The sequence below is a fragment of the Physeter macrocephalus genome, chromosome 15 (genome assembly GCF_002837175.3).
Source record: "Physeter macrocephalus isolate SW-GA chromosome 15, ASM283717v5, whole genome shotgun sequence".
Taxonomy (NCBI): Eukaryota; Metazoa; Chordata; class Mammalia; order Artiodactyla; family Physeteridae; genus Physeter; species Physeter macrocephalus.
In genome coordinates, this window is record NC_041228.1 from 80,776,967 (window position 1) to 80,796,343 (window position 19,377).

The 19,377-nt window shown below is 40.4% G+C and overlaps 1 protein-coding gene across 2 annotated transcripts in view; it reads right to left on the reverse strand.

Annotated features, from left to right (window-relative positions):
- Positions 1 to 16,569: 16,569 nt before the first annotated feature.
- The window catches only part of UBE2V2 (ubiquitin conjugating enzyme E2 V2), a 30,113-nt gene continuing 27,305 nt past the window's right edge, over positions 16,570 to 19,377 (reverse strand). For both annotated transcript variants that reach the window (XM_007106101.4, XM_007106102.3), the window contains exon 4: positions 16,570 to 17,454. In XM_007106101.4, coding sequence (XP_007106163.1) covers positions 17,308 to 17,454 — 147 coding nt within the window. In that variant the 3' untranslated portion in view covers positions 16,570 to 17,307. The remainder of the gene's footprint in view (positions 17,455 to 19,377) is intronic.

Here is a 19,377-nt window from a genome sequence, read left to right on the forward strand (position 1 = left end):
CCCGCGTCCCCTGCATCGGCAGGCGGACTCTCAAGCACTGCGCCACCAGGGAAGCCCTTTTTTTCTTTTTTGAACAACATAAATAGAATCACACAGTATGTGAACTCCTGACCTGCTTCTCTCATTCGACACTTTTGTATCTTCGTCCGCGCTCTTGTGTGTGTTGAGCACCGTTGGGAGGAAAGTACCATAGGGCGCTTTCTGCCCAGGGCTCAGCTGCCATGCACGCGTCCCCCATTCCTGTTCCCTGGCTGTTGGGTTTATATTTAGGAATGAGTGACTGGGGCTTGGGGTAGGTGTAGCCTTGACTTCAATAGATGACGCCAAGCAGTTCGCCGCAGGACTGTTTACGCTTCCGCCCTCAGCAGGTTTCCGCCCTCAGCGGGTAAGAATTCTGGGAGCTTTGCAACCTCACTCTTTTTAATTTTGACCACTCTGGAAGTATCAGCGGTAACTCGTTGAGCACCTTTCCATAACTTTCTTGGCCATTTGGACGTCCTCCTTTGTGACTTGTTGATTAATACCCATTTTTCTATTGGGTTGTCTTTTTCTTACTGATTGGATAGGATTTTTACTTATAGATTTGAGTTTTTTTAAGTCTTTGCAATGCAAACATCTACTCAGTTTGCCTTTTTTTTTTAATTGAAGTATAGTTCATTTACAATATTGTTTCAGGTGTACAACATAGTGACTCGGTTATATATATATATATATATATTTTGATTCTTCTCCATTACAGGTTATTAAAAGATACTGAATATAGTTCCGTGCTATACAGTAAATCCTTTTTATCTATTTTATATAGTAGTGTGTATCTGCTGATCCCAAACTCCTAATTTATCCCTCCTGCCCTTCTCCTTTGGTAACCATAAATTTGTTTATGTCTGTGAGTCTGTTTGTTTTGTAAATAAATTCATTTGTATTATTTTTTAGATTCCACATAAGTGATATCATATAGTATGTCCTTCTGACTTACTTCACTTGCTATGATCATCTCTAGGTCCATCCATGTTGCTGCAAATGGCAATAATTCATTCTTTTTTATACAAGTTATATTCTACTTATTTATTTATTTAGCTACATCTTCTTTGTCCATTCATCTGTCGAAGGACACTTGGGTTGCGCTTCAATGTCTTGGCTATTTATTTAGTGCTGCTATGAACATTGGGGTGCCTGTATCTTTTCAAATTAGCGTTTTCGTCTTTTCTAGATATATGCCCAGGAGTGGGGATTGCTGGATCATATGGTAACTCAACTTTTAGTTTTCTAAGGAACCTCCATACTGTTTTCCATAGTGGCATTTACATTCCCACCAACATTGTAGGAGGGTTCCCTTTTCTCCACACCCCCTCCAGCATTTATTATTTGTGGACTTTTTGATGATGGCCAGCCTTTTCATTTTCTTAATGGTATCTTTTAATAAACCAGAATCCTAATAGATAAAATTTATCAATCTCTTACCTTAAGGATGGTGGTTTTTTGTGTAATGTTTAAGAAATCATTTCCTATCCCAAGATTTGTGTGGCTTTCATATTTAAATCTACAATCTATTTGAACTGATTTCTGTAGATAATGTGAGGTAGATATCAAGGTTTTTTTAATTTGTTTTAATTATGTTTTCAAATTTCTTGGCATAAAGTTGTTCATAAATCCCTTATCTTCTTTATCCACATGATCTCTAGTGAGCTCTTCTTTTTGATATCTAATATTATTTGTGCCTTCCCTTTTATGTCTTGATGAGGACTTGCCGATTTTAGACATCTTAACAATGAACCAAACTTAGATTTGTTGGTTCTATTTTCTCATTTATTGACTTCTATTTTTATCTTTATTTCCTCCCTTCTGCTTTCCTTGAGTTTAATTTTGCTTTCTATGACTTCTTGAGATGAATGCTGAGATAATCGAATTTCACCCGTTCATAATTTAAATGTTTTAAATCTACTTGCCGATTTTAGACAACAATGAACCAAACTTAGATTTGTTGGTTCTATTTTCTCATTTATTGACTTCTATTTTTATCTTTATTTCCTCCCTTCTGCTTTCCTTGAGTTTAATTTTGCTTTCTATGACTTCTTGAGATGAATGCTGAGATAATCGAATTTCACCCGTTCATAATTTAAATGTTTTAAATCTATATTTTCTTCTTAGCAATATTTTTGCTTCATCCCAGATTTTAACTTGTAGTATTTTAGTCATCACTCAATTCAAAATATTTCCAATTTCCATTGTGATTTTTCCATTCACCCATCAGTTATTTACACAAGTATTACCCAGTGTCTAATCTCATCATTTTCTGGCTATCATTTTGTTACAATTTCCACGGTGCTCGAAGAGCACACTCAGTGGCAAAGAGGGGCTTCCAAGGAGTATTTATTCTGCAGTTGGTGGGTGCACTTTTCTACATGTGCCCTTTAGGTCATTTGCTAGTCATGTTCAAATCTTCCATAAACTTAATGGCCTGTGCTATCAGTTGCAGGGAGAGATATATGTTAGCGTGAATGTCTTTTTTTTTTTTTTCGTAGAGCTATAATTTTCTGTAATTTTTTTCTGTGCCTATTTCAAGGTTGTGTTTAACTGGGTATAAATGTAGGATGTTGATGTTTCCTAGTGATCAGGTTGCTTTCTCTTCAGCAAGTTGTCTTTGTATACTGTTTGCATTGTCTTCCTCCTTTTATTTTCAACCTTTCTGCATCCTTTTTTTTCCACAGTTTTGAGGATAAAATTAAACAGCACACATCTGAGTTGTCTGAGTTGATAAATCTCACATGTATGTACATGAAACCACCCCACAATCAAGACAATATGTCTATTATCCCCAAGTTCCTTCATGCTCCCGTCACGAGGCAACCGTCAGTCTGTAGTCAAGATAGATTAGTGCATTTTCTAGAACCTCATATAATAAAATCGTATGATATGTACTCTGTCTTCTTTCACTCAGCGTAATTATTTTGAAATTCCTTTTTATTGCTGAATAGCATTCCACCATATGGGTGTATCACCGTTTGTTCACCCATTCACTTGATGATACACATTTGGGTGTTTCCAGCTTTTGACTCTTACAAAGATTCTATGAGTATTCATGTCTTTGTATGGACATATGCTTTTCATTGTCTAGAGTACATACCTAGGGATGGGAACACTACGTCAGATAGCAGATGTGTGTTTAACCTTTTAAGAAACTGCCAGGCTATTTTCAGAAGTAGATGCACCATTTTACAGACCCACCAGCAACGTATGAGAACACGAGTTCACCGACATCCGCCCCAACACCTGGGCGTCTTAATTCAAGACATTCATCATAGGTGTACAGCGGTATCTCAATTTGGTTTTTATTTGCATTTCCCTAACGATTAGTGATGTTGACCATCTTATCATGTGCTTATATGCCACCTGTATTTCTTTGTTACTGAAGTGTCTGTTCAGTTTTTGCCTTTTTATTGGGTTGTTTTTTTATTGGCAAGTTTTGAGTTCTATAAATTTTCTGGACTAACGTCTTATATCAGTGTATTAGTTCCCAATTATTGTCAAAACCACCACAAACTTAGGGGCTTAAAACAACACAAATTTATTATCTTACAGTTCTGTAGGTTAGAAGCCTGAAAAGTCTCACTGTGTGGCTAAAATTAAGGTTTCGAGAGGGCTTAATTAAGGTTTCCTGCAGGCTCTAAGGGAGCCATCGTCTTATTTTTTCTAGCTTCTAGAGGCTGCTCGCTCTCCTTGGCTTTGGTCCCCTTCTCCATCCTCAAAGCCAGCTTCTCCCATCACAGGGACCATGTTGCCTCCCTCACCCACGTTTAAGTACGCTTGTGATCACACTGGGCCCACCTGGATAACCTCATCTCACGGTCAGCTGATGAGCAACCTTAATCCCGTCAGCAACCTGACTCCCCTTTGCCTTGTAACATTACATCTTCACAAGTCTGGGGGATGAGGACACAGATATCTTTGGGGGACCACAATTAGATGTGTGACTTGCAAATATTTTCTTCCAGCCTGTGGCTGGTTTTTTCATTCTCTAAGAGTCTTCCAAAAAGCGTTAAGTTGTTCATTTCAGTGAAGTTCAGTTCTTAACTTCTGTTCTATGGATCCTGCTTTTGGTTTGTTACCTAAGAAAACGTTGCCTAGTCCCCCCAAAAGTTAAAGGTTTTCTCCTGTTTTTTCTTCTGAAAGTTTGATAGGTTTTACGTTCTATGATCCATTTTGAATTAACTTTCTTCTATGGTGTGAGGTATGGGTTGAAGTTTTGCATAAGGATAACCAATCGTTCCAGAACCTTCTGTTGAAAAGATTATGGGAAGTGACAAAGGGCCCCGCTGGCCGGTGACGAGCCTGGCGGGAGCACAACGGAAGGTCACAGACAAGGGGTCAGGAGAGGCGTGTGGATGGACCTCTGGGAGCGGGCACAAGGCGTGAAGATCACTGATCACAGGTTAATTAACGCCCAGCAGAGAACATCGCCCGAACACCCAAGCAGACAGAACGGTCAGCTAGCCTGCCATCACCACCTCAGTGCAGACAATGGGTGCGTGCGGACAGCATCCACTGTGGTGGGTGAGGGCTGTACGTGGGCCCAGCAACGTGGGCTTCTGCTCAGCAAGGTCAGTCTTCCAGCTGCCAACACCAACCTTGACAAGGTCAACCAGACACTTTGGGGCACCCACTGGGCCCATTCCACTCTGGAGATGGCTGGCTTCACCTTTCATATTCCCATCCCGCTCCCCTGTTGACTCCACCTCGATCTTCCGCCAGCAAACTCAGAGCTAGGAAGGAAGTGAGCCGGGCTGCAGGTACCTAGGCTGGTACCCACGCTCTTTCAGAGTCAAAAAGGGAATGCCTCTAAATGCTCTGAGGATGTGAATTTGGCCTGTAATTAATCTTTCAGGACACCTTGTTTCTCACACACACACACACACACTGGCTTTGCCCAGTCTGGACTCCCTTCCCTGATTTCTACTGCGCTACATGACGACAGACAATTTTAATAACACACGTCTGCACATTTTTTTTTTTTTTGCGGTACGCGGGCCTCTCCCATTGCGGAGCACAGGCTCCGGACGCGCAGGCTCAATGGCCATGTCTCACCGGCCCAGCCGCTCCGCGGCATGTCGGATCTTCCCAGACCGGGGCATGAACCTGCGTCCCCTGCATTGGCAGGCGGACTCTCAACCACTGCGCCACCAGGGAAGCCCACGTCTGCACATTTTTACAACTATAAAGTATCTGATATGAAACAACTTCGCTGTTTGCAAATTGTCAGCTTTTATTTAGCTAAACTAACAGTAAAACAAATAAACAAACATCCTATTTCTCTTAGAAAACTTGCCTACTAGCAAAACTCCTCTGGTCAAGTGTACGAATTTTTGCTTCCAGAGGGCCAAGATAGCACATGTGCCTGTAAACAGCAGAGCAGCTTTTCTGGAAAGTAACACATGAAAATGGGTTATGTCAAGATGATTTCTCTCTGGGAGCCCTGTGTCAGCCTGATTCTCAAGTCAGTGTGGTCACCGTCAGCTGTTACAATCTCCACCAGGACAGAGAAAACAGGTTTTCTCTAAGCGGCCCTTCACCCTGAGCACTGCCGATTCACTCCCCACCCCCCACCAAGGTCAACAGTGCCCAGGCTATTAACGTGACAAGCGGTACAGCGCGCTCTCTGCCTCTATATTCTTACCGTCTCTGCCACTTCCCGATTCCAGGACCCAGTCAGCTCTGGCTTCAGCAGTAACCTCATGCCTTCCTCTGCAGCCTGCCACCAAGGGGCAGGGTTCGTACAGGACTCCTGCCTTGGGCTCTGGGGACACGCAGCTGGGGGTGTGCAGAGGACCCCACACCCCTGGCTGTGGCCTCAGACTGTGCGAGCCTGACTGGCTCCCTGCCAAGGAGCTGCCGAGGTGGCCAAGGGTGCAGATCTGCTGCACTCGGTGACTCAGAAAATCCACACCTTCACATACAAATTAAAACACACCCACAAAATACGTTATGTCTCTACCACTGCTGACTTCACCTGCGAAGTTCCCAGACATCAATCTCACGTATGTTACAAGGATCTCAAAAAATTACTCTTAAAGTTTGGTTTTATTATTTATATCTTACTAAAATAAACACTTGATTTTTTCCCCTGCAATCTCTCTTCTCTAATTTTAGGACATTTTTATGTACAGACAATACCCGTGTACCCCTCTCACCCTGCCGTTTCTCCTATTACTAGCATCTTGCCTTAGTTGGTGTGGCACATCTGCTACAACTGATGAACCACTCCTAATTATTACTAACTCAAGTCCACAGTTTACATGAGGGTTCACTCTTTGTGCTGTACATTCCATGGGCTTTGACAAACATCCAATGGCGTGGCTCCACCATCACGGAGAGTGTGGCTGCCCTAAAACCGCCTGTGCTCCACCTAGGCATCCCCGCCACTCCCCGGTCCCTTGGCAACCACTCACCTTTTTACTGTTTGCCTTTACCAGAATGCCACACAGCTGGGATACAGTATGTATCTTTTTCAGATACATACATATATAGTATGTAGCTTTTTTTCATACAGTATGTAGCTTTTTCAGACTGACTGAACTCCTAGAAACAACCCGATCTCCACAGTTTATTAGCTCCACCAAGTTCATGCAAAGTTAGTATGCATTGCTCAGAAGTATACTGAGGACGGAAGGAACAAAATCCCATGGACCAGTTCTGGATAACACAGCATTTTAAGAATATTCTCCCTTGGATTAGTTAAAACATAAATACAAACTGGGTCTTTTATCCAATTCATAATGAATTGTTACTGCTAGAAATAATTGGTACAAGACCTGACAATGGCTACAACTGCTCACAGTAAAATCTAGATCTCCAAAAAAAATTTTTTTTAAGAAGAAAAGGAAGAGAGACTTCCCTGGTGGTCCAGTGGTTCAGAATTCACCTTACAATGCAGGGGACACGGGTTCGATCCCTAGTCGGGGAACTAAGATCCCACATGCTGCGGAGCAACTAAGCCCAAGCGCCACAACTAGAGGGAAGCAAGCCCACGCGCCGCAACAAAAGATCTCGCACGCCACGACGAAGATCCCACGTGCCACGACTAAGACCTGATGCAGCCAAATAAATAAAATGAAATAAAATTTTTTTAAAAAAAGGATGAAAATGGGAATGTAAGTTGATACAGCCACTATGGAGAACAGTATAGAGGTCCTTAAAAAACTAAAAATAGAACTACCATACGACCCAGCAATCCCACTACTGGGCATACACCCAAAGAAAACCATAATTCAAAAAGACACATGCACCCCCAATGTTTACTGCAGCACTGTTTACAATAGCCAGGACAGCAACCTAAATGTCCATCAACAGAGGAATGGATAAAGATGTGGTACATAGATACAATGGAATATTACTCAGCCAGAAAAAGAAATGAAATTGGGCCATTTGCAGAGACGTGGATGGACCTAGAGACTGTCATACAGAGTGAAGTAGTCAGAAAGAGAAAAACAAATATCATACCAACGCATATATGTGGAATCTAGAAAAATGGGATAGATGATCTTATTTGCAAAGCAGAAATAGAGACACAGCCATAGAGAACAAATGTATGGATAACAAGGGGGAAGGCGGGGGGGGGGGATGAACTGGGAGATTGGGATGGACATATACACACTATTGATACTATGTATAAAATAGACAACTCATGAGAACATACATACTGTATTGCACAGGGAACTCTACTCACTGTTCTGTGCTGACCTAAATGGGAAGGAAATCCAAAAAAGAGGGGATATGTTTATACGTATAGCCGATTCACTTTGCTATACAGCAGAAACTAACACAACATTGTAAAGCAACTATACTCTAATAAAAATTAATTTAAAAAACAAAAGGAAGAAAAAATATCTAGGAAACTTGGACTAGAAATTATGACTGCAAAAGATAACAGAAGAGTAATTAGGCAAGAAATAGAAAGCAAAGACATCCAGATTGGAAAATAAGGATGACAATCTCCATTTGCAGATGACACAATTCTACATACAGAAAACCCTTAAAATTTTACACCAAAAAACTATCCTAATAAATTCAGCAAGGTTGCAAATACAAGACTCTAAGCAAAGTGGGTACAGAGTGGATGTACCTCAACATATTGAATAGTAAAGGCCGTAAAATGCAAGCCCACAGCCAACATCACACTCACAGTGAAAAGCTGAAGCTTTTCCTCTAAGATCAGCAACAAGACAAGGGTGTCTACTTTTACCAGTTTTATTCAACATAGAACTGAAAGTTCTAGCCAGAGCAATTAGGCAAAAAAAGAACTGGAAGGTATCCAAGTCAGAAAGAAAGAAGTACAACTATACTTGCAGATGACATGATATTATGTATAGAAAACCTTAAAGATCCCACCAACAAAACTGTTTGAACTAATCAACAAATTCAGTAAAACTGCAGGATGCAAAATCAATATATAAAAATCAGCTGCGTTTCTATACACTAATACTTATCTATCAGAAAGAGAAATTAAGAAAATAATCTCATTTACAATTGCATCAAAAACTAAAATACCTAGGAATAAATTTAACCAACGAGGTGAAAGACTTGTACATTTGAAAATGGACAAGACCGAGAATAGCCAAAACAATCTTGAAAAAGAACATACTTGGAGGACTCATACTTCTTGATTCCAAAACTTACTATAAAACTGAGTAACCAAGTGTGGTACTGGCATTAAGGCGAGACACATAGATCAAGGGAACAGCATTGAGAGCCCAGAAATAAACCCATATATAAATATGGTCAATTGATTTTTGACAAGGGTACAAGACCATTCAACAAATGGTCCTAAGATGACTGGATATATACGTGCAAAAGGATGCATCTGGACTCCTCCCTCACACCACATACAAAAATTAGCTCAAAACAGATCAAAGGCCTAAATGTAAAAGCTAAAAGTATAAATTCTTAGAAGGAAACACAGATGTAAATTTTTGTCGCTATATCAGAACGAACTAACAGGAGATCATAGATAAATGACAGGCAGATAAAGAAAGAAAAAGACACAGAGATAGATATTTATTTTAAGGAACTGGCTTACGTAATTGTGGGGACAGGCTAGCAGGCGGGAAATTCAGGCAGGACTTGACACTACAGTCTTGAAACAGAACTTACTTTCCTCCAGGAAACCTCAGTTTTTGCTCTCGAGGCCTTCAACTGACTGGATGAGGTCTCGTCACATTATTGAGGGTAAGCTCCTCTGCTTAACGTCAACGATTGTAGATGTTAATCACATCTACAAAATATCTTGAAAGGACCCAGATTAGTGTTTGATTTAGTAACTGGTTACTACAGCCTAGCCTAGCTAACACAACTAACCATCACAATGACCTTGGACTAGGCAATGATTTCTTAGACATAATATCAAAATTAACAGTAACCAAAGAAAAAAACAGAAAAATTACATTGCATAAAAATTTTAAAATCTGTGCATCAAAGAAATAGTATCAAGAAAAGCGAAAAGAGGGGCTTCCCTGGTGGTGCAGTGGTTAAGAATCCGCCTGCCAATGCAGGGGACACAGGTTCGAGCCCTGGTCTGGGAAGATCCCACATGCCACAGAGCAACTAAGCCCGTGTGCCACAACTACTGAGTCTGCACTCTAGAGGCCAAGAGCCACAACTACTGAGCCCGTGCACCACAACTACTGAGCCTGTGCTCTGGAGCCCGCGAGCCACAACTGCTGAAGCCCACGTGCCTAGAGCCCGTGCTCCGCAACAAGAGAAGCCACCGCAACGAAGAGTAGCCCCCGCTCGCCGCAACGAGAGAAAGCCCGCGCGCAGCAACAAAGACCAAAAATGCAGCCAAAAGTAAGTAAATTAATTAAAAAAAAAACAACAACCGTGAAAAGACAGACCAGAGAACAGGAGAAAATATTTGCAAACCATATATCTGATACAGGTCTAATATCCAGAATATATAAGACCTCTTACAACTCAACAATAAAACTACAAATAAACCAATTTTTTATATGGGCAAAGGACCTGATTAGACATTTCTCTAAAGAAAATACACAAAGAGCCAGTGATCTTGTAAAAAGATGCTCAGCATCATTAGTGACTGGGAAAAACCGCAACGAAATACCACTTTACACCTACTAGGATGGCTAGAATCAAAGACAAACAATAATGTGTTGGTGAGGAAGCAGAGAGCTGCTGGTAGAGATGTAAAATGGCACAACTACTTTGGAAAACAGCCAGGTAGTTCCTCAAATGACTAAACACAGTCACCTTATGACTTGGCAATTCCACTCCTAGGTATATCCACCCAAGAGAAATGAAAACATGTCCTCATAAAAACTTATATACAAATGTTTGTAACAGCATTACTTATCACATCCAAAATATGGAAACAGCCCAAATAGCCATCATTCTGGAATGTTCTAGAATTAGTGGTGATGTTTGCACAATCTTGTGGATATGGTAAAAACCACTGGGCTGAACAGTTTAAAAGGTGAATTTTATGGTATGTCATTTACATTTCGACTTAACAAGGAACGTGTAGGTATGACAGAACCTCCTCTCCTGGCTCTGGTGGCCTTGGGCCCCACACCTCCAGGGTAGGATGCAGCGGGCCACCTGGAGCAGCAGAGTTTCAGCTCCAGGAAGCACCCTCCCTGGGGGCACAAGAGGATCCAACTGAGGTGATGGTCACCACCCCCCCGTAAGGAGCCCGGCAGCGTTTCACACCAAGTCAGCTCCCAGGGGGACTGTCCAGCCTCCACAGGGCTATTCTGAGATTCAGGTCGAGGTGTGTGTTTCTGGTGGCCAGCGAGGTGTATGCCCCACCTGTGTGTGAGATGAGTGCGTGAATGAACTACACCAACACCACCTCCAGGTCCACCTGTAACGTGCACTGGTCAGAACAACAATGCAAACAATCGTAAATGCACTGATAACACTCATGACTGCGGGAGGGCAGGAGTGGTGCCCATCCAGGGGTGGATCCACCAGGGCCACTGCACCCAGCTGGGACGGGGGAGGGGTGCCAGGCATGCCAGGTCTCACTAGCACCCAGAAGCCCATCTGTCTGCCTTCAACCATAAGCAGAAATTAACTTCGTCCAGAAAGCACTAGCGGCTTCATGAAGCCTCCTATATGACCTCACGTAACCTCTTGGAAAGTTAGCCCACCCTTTACACAGGAGGACAGACCTGATGCAAATGCATATCTTGACATAATTTAAGTGAATGCTCTTAGATTAATAACATTTTTAAAAGCTACCACTTACTGATTAATCATTCTGATTGTGATTAAAACCATTCATATTGTTTCATGACACCACAACTCTATGGGGTAATAAGCATGACCTTCTCAGAAGGAACTGAAGGGCACAGGGCTAAGTGGCCCAAAGCCACAGGGTAGAGGGCCCTAGGATTTCCATCAGCTTCCTCTCTGCTGCTCTTCGTTGATCAATTTACAGACCCGGTTCGGCTCAGAACCTCACTGCTAACGGCGCTTGGGTTCTGCCAGTGAGGAGCCCCAGAGGAGGACCACAGACTCCGTCACCCACTCGATCACCAAGGCTGACAGAACTGGTGCCTACCTATCACCTCCGTGGTACTGTCTACCTTTATGTCCTAAAGAAGCAGTCTCACAAGGACTTAACACAGGGAGGGCTGAAAAACACACCCCAACCTGTCTGCTGAGCAGAACTCAGTAAAATCTGCATCGCATAAAAAGTCACCTAGTTTCTGGCAGTCATTTTAATAATTTTTAATACAAATAAATGATTCTAACACTTCTTTGTAGCCAAATACATTGTTTTCAAAAATGGTATTTCTAATAATCTTAAATATCTCAAAAAACAAAACACCCAATTTCTGATGTTTAGGTTCAAACAATATACTCTGGGGATTTTTTTTTAATTCAAAGAATATTAAATGCTTAGAATACATTTATAAATAATATTAAAATTTTATTACTGTGATGGGCAGCTTGGACATCAACTCTCAGAGGCAAATGAAGCAAAAAATATCACACACGAGGACACTGTATCAAGGAGGACAACGGTGACAGGTGAGGAGAAGATCTGCAAATCAGGGATAGAGAAGGTTGGAGAGGACCCAGGTAGTGAGGGCACAGGTGGTAAACAAAGGGCACAGGCGGGAAGGAGCCAGAGCACAGCAAACGGGCGAGCTACCTCTCATAAGCAGTCTTCAAATTCATGGTTGGGGCTGATGGGAGGGGACCACATCCAGAATGATGGGGAAAAGGGGTTTAAAGGGATCCACTCAAGAGAAACAGAACATAAGAACAGCAGTGGCCACAGGCTGACAAAAGGGAGCTACAGAGATTACAGGTGAGGGGGATTCACCAGAGGATGAGGGACAGTACAGAGGCACACACAGAGAGAGGAGCCACTTTCAACCGCGGTTTATTTTCTAAACCAATAAATGTATTCAGCACTTCTTAGCACTAAGCTTTAAAACCTAACAGATTAAAATGTGTCACCCAAATTTAAAATGATCTTACTAATATATCAGCTCATCTACCATCACCAATCATAGATCATTTTTATTTCTATACAGGGCCACAAACACAGCAAAGTGACCATCGCAGTAATTCTCAAGAATCAAGGGTTTAAGACAACTGTGGTCTCAAAGTTGAAATCTAGACTCAGGAATTTTAGTTCTCTGGTTAACAGAACAGAACAGAACAGAGGGGGACCTAATGCGGGAACTGTATTTATACCAAATGAAGGTCAGATAACACAACAAAGGTTTTTTGTACCAGTTCGGCAAGAGAAAAAAGGTAAGAAAAATCTGAGGTCCAGCTGCACTCTCTAGTATAGACACGGCAACAACAGAAAGCCAAGAAGAGACGAAAATATTTACATTCCAAGTAGAGAGTAATTCAATAAAACATCCTCAATATTAAAGTTTTTTACATTTTAATTACTATGTAATTGTGTTAATTTGATTTATAATTTTATAGGGCTAAGAAGTTTATACATTTGCATTAATACAATTTTATGCATTAAACAATGTTTTAACAAAAATAATTCAAGACAATACTGAGTCCAAAAGAATTATTTTTCTCCTTAAAGAAGTCCGTATGTTACTCAAGATTAAGAAACCCAGGCAATTAGATATTTTATTTTTCTTGTGAACTCAATTACTTTCACTTGAGTATTAAGATGATTTTTTCAATTACAGCAATAAAGAGATAATTTATGATAGTGGATATAATCTGGACATCTGGCAATCACTACTTATTTGGACAATGTGGCTTGATAAGCAGTAAAACAATACATTTCTCTTTGTCAGTTATCCACCGTGGAGAAAATCTACCTCTTTCCCTCAAATTAAGGGCTGACAAACTACAAAGGCTATAAAATCTCACCCTGTGTAATAAAGCATTCACAATTACCATGCTTGTTGACTGGTAGAGTCTTTGGACCCAAAAAACATGACATTAAGTATTATAACTAATTTTACTACATTTTAATGTAGGCGTCCTGTCGAAACCTCACTTTATATTACACTGTTAATTTTCCAGATTACTTTGTAAAATTATCTATTGTTAAAAGCCTGTTTAAAAAAAAAAAAGCTATTATATCAGGTGAAGGAAGAATACACACACTCAACTGTTTAGTGTTTCCCCATAATCTCTGAACAATATTTTACTCAACTGCACTGAACAAGCAAGGAAGTTTTCACTCTCAATGAATTCAAAGATTTGCTTCTTTACTGACCACGGGGTTTCTCACTTCTACTGGCTTCTCAGTGCCAGAGATTAGTCTTCCTTTGGAGGTGGAATATTACCTTTACTTTTGTATAATCTTTTGGCTGCCAAAATCTCAGACAGATGTCAGCAGCTGCTCAGTACTCAACTAAGACAAGATAAAAGAATTCACATGGTTAAGTCTACATCTGGAGCAGAGGGTCACTGCACAATCCTTACATGGTATCTGGTCAGCTACCCACTGGAGAAAGGATGATTCCTGTTCCTGGAATGTTTCTAAGTTAAGAAAATGAAATCTATCCGGCTTTTATCACTGATTCATAAACGAAGTTGCAGAAAAAATCTTGTACTGATCTTTAGATTACACGTAAAAATGAAATGCAGAGGACCTTTCGGAATTTTTTAGGTGAGAACGTCCCATTAGAGATGTACGTAAACACAATGGGCAACCTCTTCATATCCAGTGATTCTTTAAAATCACGTACTCACTCCATGATTCCCTCAAACTCCCTGATTTCACAGGATGACAGTTTTGACTTGTCATTTATTTTCTGTGTCATCAAATACCTTCAATAATTTTCTCTTCAGAAAATACTTATGGTGTATCTTTTATTTTCAGTATTCCACTGTACCTTTAAAATAACCAACATTTTCAGTACGACCTATGATAGGATTCCCATCTACTGTTTAGTAACTTCAAAGAGGCATATTCATTTTAGCATAAAAGATATTCTATTTCCATACATTTTGCTTGTCAATAAACACAGTACTGGGTAGGAATTAACTGTTAACGCCCCTATCAAGCCTGTAATACGCTGCATCCACTGCTTTTCATAACGTTTGTTTTATATACAAAATACAAATGCTTTCCAAAATCTTTGGAGCTGGAATCTTTTTGTAAACACAACCAAAAGCCAATCAAGTTGTTACTGGAAAACCATATTGTTACTTCTCAGAAGAGTGAAGTCAGTGCCTTTTAGATCCTTCCCAGCAATTAATTATACTCTAATGCTACACATATATGTCTAAAAAATATACTTACAGAGGAAATCTGAGGGAAAAAATTCCTTAAGTAACTCCCCAAACTGTTATTCATGACACTAGACAGTATCATCTGCACTTACACTCTTGAGCGTGTACATGCAAGCACGGCTGTGTACCCACGAGAAGAGTGAACACAGCTTTGACCAAAGTCTATACCTCACGATGCATCTTCCAGAGCCGCCCACATGGTCACACACCAAATCCGGGGTGGGAAACACATTGATATTTTCCAGCCATGTACTCTAAATTTTCAAAACAATATGAATTTCATGCATATTTATCAATAACAATATATACTTAGTGGGAAATAGTTAAATTAATGAATTGGTATTAAGTAATCCAGACTAATAAACCATATGCAAGTCAAACTAATTCACTCCCCAAGCACTTACTCAAATTTGAAGTGTGATAAATTCTTTTAAAAAGATAATTTAAAATTATAATTTTAAAAAAAATTTTACACCCAAAAGACTCAAATACCATTGACCACCTCTTATAAATGTTTATGTTCCAAAATCCCGAAAAGTCACACATAAACCTGTAACAACAAATGCCATTACTTTAAAATACTAGAAAAAATATTTTTTAAATAAGGGATTCTGAAAATTAGTAATTAAAACCATTAAAGCATAACACTGACCTAACAGGACAAATATTTTACTTTTGTAATCTTTATTAATACATGATCATGCCCTAGAGTCTCACCTGCTAGCCTTTCAAACAGATTTCGAAGGCAAGACACACCTTCGGGGGGTCCTTCACAACAGTGGGTGCGGGGAAAGGAGAGTGGACCAGAGGTCAAGGTGCCCAGGGTCTCAGCCCACCAATGTAGAAACAATGTACAGCATTCAGATGGTTATCAGCACCCACGTATGATAGGACACACTCTCCCAGTGGGGAAGGGGTCACCAGAGACCGATTTAGACTGTCAGGAACTACCACTCTCACATAGGATATCAGTGTAATTCCACTTAATCTCAACCACTTAAAAATTTTAAGAATGTAAACCAAGGTAATAGTTCATTTCAAACCTATTTTAATAAATTACACTTGCACTAATTTGTATGTATACATTCTCTATGTGTCACTTTAAACGTCGTTGATAATTAAAGCCATATTAAAATTAGTAAATTTAGATAAACTGCCGCTGACTTCAAAGTATTACTGGCCAAGAAAAGGTAGCTCAGAGCTTTAACTCTGAATGCACTCGATAAAAACATGTCAGGGTTGAGAAATCTGTGCTTGTTACATGACCACCTTACTATTTTCTTCAGAAGACAGAACCCATAAGAGAGAGGTATTTTCAACAAAGTAGTACACCCAAGCGCTCTGAGATGAAAAACGGCGACCGAAAGCCTCAAGTCACTCTGGTAAAAGCAGAGCACAGGTGGACTTTCAATTCAGAATTATGTAGCTGCCAAAGCAAAGGATAAGTAAACAAAACTAACCCCAGTTAGTGCTAAGAGCACTGGGGGCAGATATTATGAAGAAAAACTGGAACGTATATTTGGATAATTTGCAATCTCTAATTCTATAAAAATTGCTAGAACCCAAACATCTTTCTTAACAATATTTCTGGTGAAATCAAATTCAAAACATAATACCTGGGATTCCTCCTTCTCCTAACAAGAAATTACACTTACTAGGTAATCTGTACTGTTAAATACTCCACAAATTCCAATTTGCAAGAAGTATACAATATAGGATAAATAATAAAAGGTGTGTATAGGGGAAGGCTACAGTAATTCCAATTTCTGCTACCTCAGCAAGTTACTGTACACATACCACATCAATATAACAGAAATGGCACAGTTTCTGAGGACACATTCCACATTTTATTTACAATTTAAGACTAACGTTAATCTCAAAATCACATATCCATACATCTATTTCCTTTTTGTTGATTTCACTTAAATGTAAATGCATGGTTTGTCCAACAAAGACTGTAAACAACTCTTCACCGCGTCTGGTACATGGAACACCCAGGAACAGCTTGTGACGGAAATCCGTCCACCTCCCCACAACAATTTTATTATAAATACAGGTATCAAAACAATCCTGAACGTATTTTTGATACTACTGGTAGTCAGCACCTATACTGCTTCAAAAATGAACACATTTTGTGACAATATTCATTGTACCTGCTATTTTAGACAATTTCAACGGAAGCTCTTTCACTAAGCAAGAGCACGCCGTTCTGGGTTTTCCTTCTTGAGCTTTCTCTTCAGAAACACATCTGCTTTGCACAGCCATCTGACACTTCTCGCTGTTCTTCCACCTGGAAACCTGAGTTCCACTCTGAGTACTCCAGGTTCATGCTTAAATGACGGTGCCTTAACAAGAAAAAAAACTGTGCTGGATTTTCCTCCTGTTACCTGAAAACATAATGGGTGTACATATATTAAATATACTCTTACAGATGTCCAGGTCATGTTTACCAGCTGGAATTATCTTACTTAATGTGTGGGTATTTTGCATTGTGATATTTAATCAAGACATTAACATGAATAGAAGGTTGTTGATTTAAGACAAGTTTTAAATCCACTAAAATTAATTGTTGTATGTTTGTCCTTCTGGTGGCTGTGGAAGCTTCATATTTTCTTTGGACATCATTAGACGTCTCAGCTCTTGAAGTACAACTTTAATGCTGTATGAATTTTGCCATTTTGCTAACACTGGTATGCTCCGTGCATCCACCTGAAAGGAGGGGGAAAAAAGAGTAAAATTAACTACCAAGTTTAAAGGGGTCTGGCACCAATTTACTAGACACACTTTGATACAAAGTGTTTTTAAAAATTCATAGGGCTTCCCTGGTGGCGCAGTGGTTGAGAGTCCGCCTGCCGATGCAGGAGACACGGGTTTGTGTCCCGGTCCGGGAAGATCCCACATGCCGCGGAGCAGCTAGGCCCGTGAGCCGTGGCCGCTGGGCCTGCGCGTCCGGAGCTTGTGCTCCGCGACGGGAGAGGCCACAACGGTGAGAGGCCCGCGTACAGCAAAAAAAAAAAAAAAAAAAAAAAAAAAAAAAAAAAATCATAGCCTGGCTCTATTTTAACAAAGCAAACATTATGAAACTACTGGTTCATATAATACTTAGGGAAAATATTCCTTCTTCAACAGGTGTTTCCTAAAAAATTGTGTCCTTTTTGTGTGGTGCTTTTCTGTAAACGTGTAGTGAACTTCGGTCATCAGAAATAAACAAATGTTATATAAAATAACTACACGTAAACATATTTACCAACTCCTTCTTGATAAGGTCAGAGGTTTCTCTCCATTTCCAATGCCATGACCCAAAGTCTGGGCAATGACCTCCACCAGGATTAAGGAAAGAACCGCGAACCCTGACCTCTGCTTTCAGATCTCTCTCTCCCGCGTGTTCTCCGCACTGTGCTAAATTCATCTTCCACTGCAGGAAACTGGCAGGATGGGGCTAGAGCTCCTTCAAAGCCTCACCCCCAAGTACCTGCCATCTCTCGGCCTGCCTGGCAGTTCCCTGGAAAACCCCTCCCACAGATTTCTCTTTGTCTGACCTCAGAACTCACCCACGGAGGACCACCTGGTCCCCGGCCCACCCCTCCACCTGGTGTTTGCCAAAAATAACCAGTGTCAATTGTGTGACACCTCAGAGACACAAACTACTATGTACAAAATAAGCAACAAGGATGTACTGTACAACACAGGGAAAGATAACCATTATACTGTAATAACTTTAAATGTAGTATAATTTATAAAAATACTGAATCACTATGTTGTACATCTGAAACAAATATAATACTGTAAATCGACTATATACTTCAATAAAAAATAAAAATTTTTTTAAATTAAAGAAATTGCTTAAACTGTTTAACACCTCTGCTGGGTGAGGAGGTGGTAAGAGGAAAGCAGGAAGGTGACCAAATACTTCACAGGAAAGCTGGGAAATGAGATGTCCAGTGAGGCTTTGAAAAGTTCCAACACACGCCTGTGAATCTAGGAGACACACATATGCAGGGCTGTACAGGCTCAAAAGACCTGAGAAGGCCATAAACTCTCACCTATGGCTGACCTTGAGCAACATATAAAGAATTTGATTATGCACCATAACCAAGTGGGATTTACCCCAGAAGGGCAAGGTTGGTTCAATATATAAAAATCAATCAATGTAATACACCATATTAACAGAACAGAGAGCAAAAACCATGATTATCACAACAGACACAAAAAAGCTTTGACAAAATCCAACAACCTTTCATGATAAAAACACTCAACAAACTACATATATCAACCCAATAAAGAGCACCTACAAAAAATATACAGCTAACAGCACACTCAATGGTGAAGGACTGAAAGCTTTCCTCCTGAGATAAGACAAGACAAGGACATCTGCTGCCATCACTGCTACTCAACACTGAACTGGAGGCTCTGGCCAGGCAACTAGGCAAGAAGATGAAATTAAAGGTTTTGAAAAGAAAGAAGTGAAACCATCTCTATGCGCAGATGCCATGGCCTCGTACACAGATCCTAAGGCAGCCATTAAAGGAACTGCTGGAGGGAATAAACAAGTAGAGCAAGGCTGCAGGGTACAGGATCCACAAAAAAAACCTCATCTGTGCACTTGCAATGAATGATCTGAAAATCAACTCA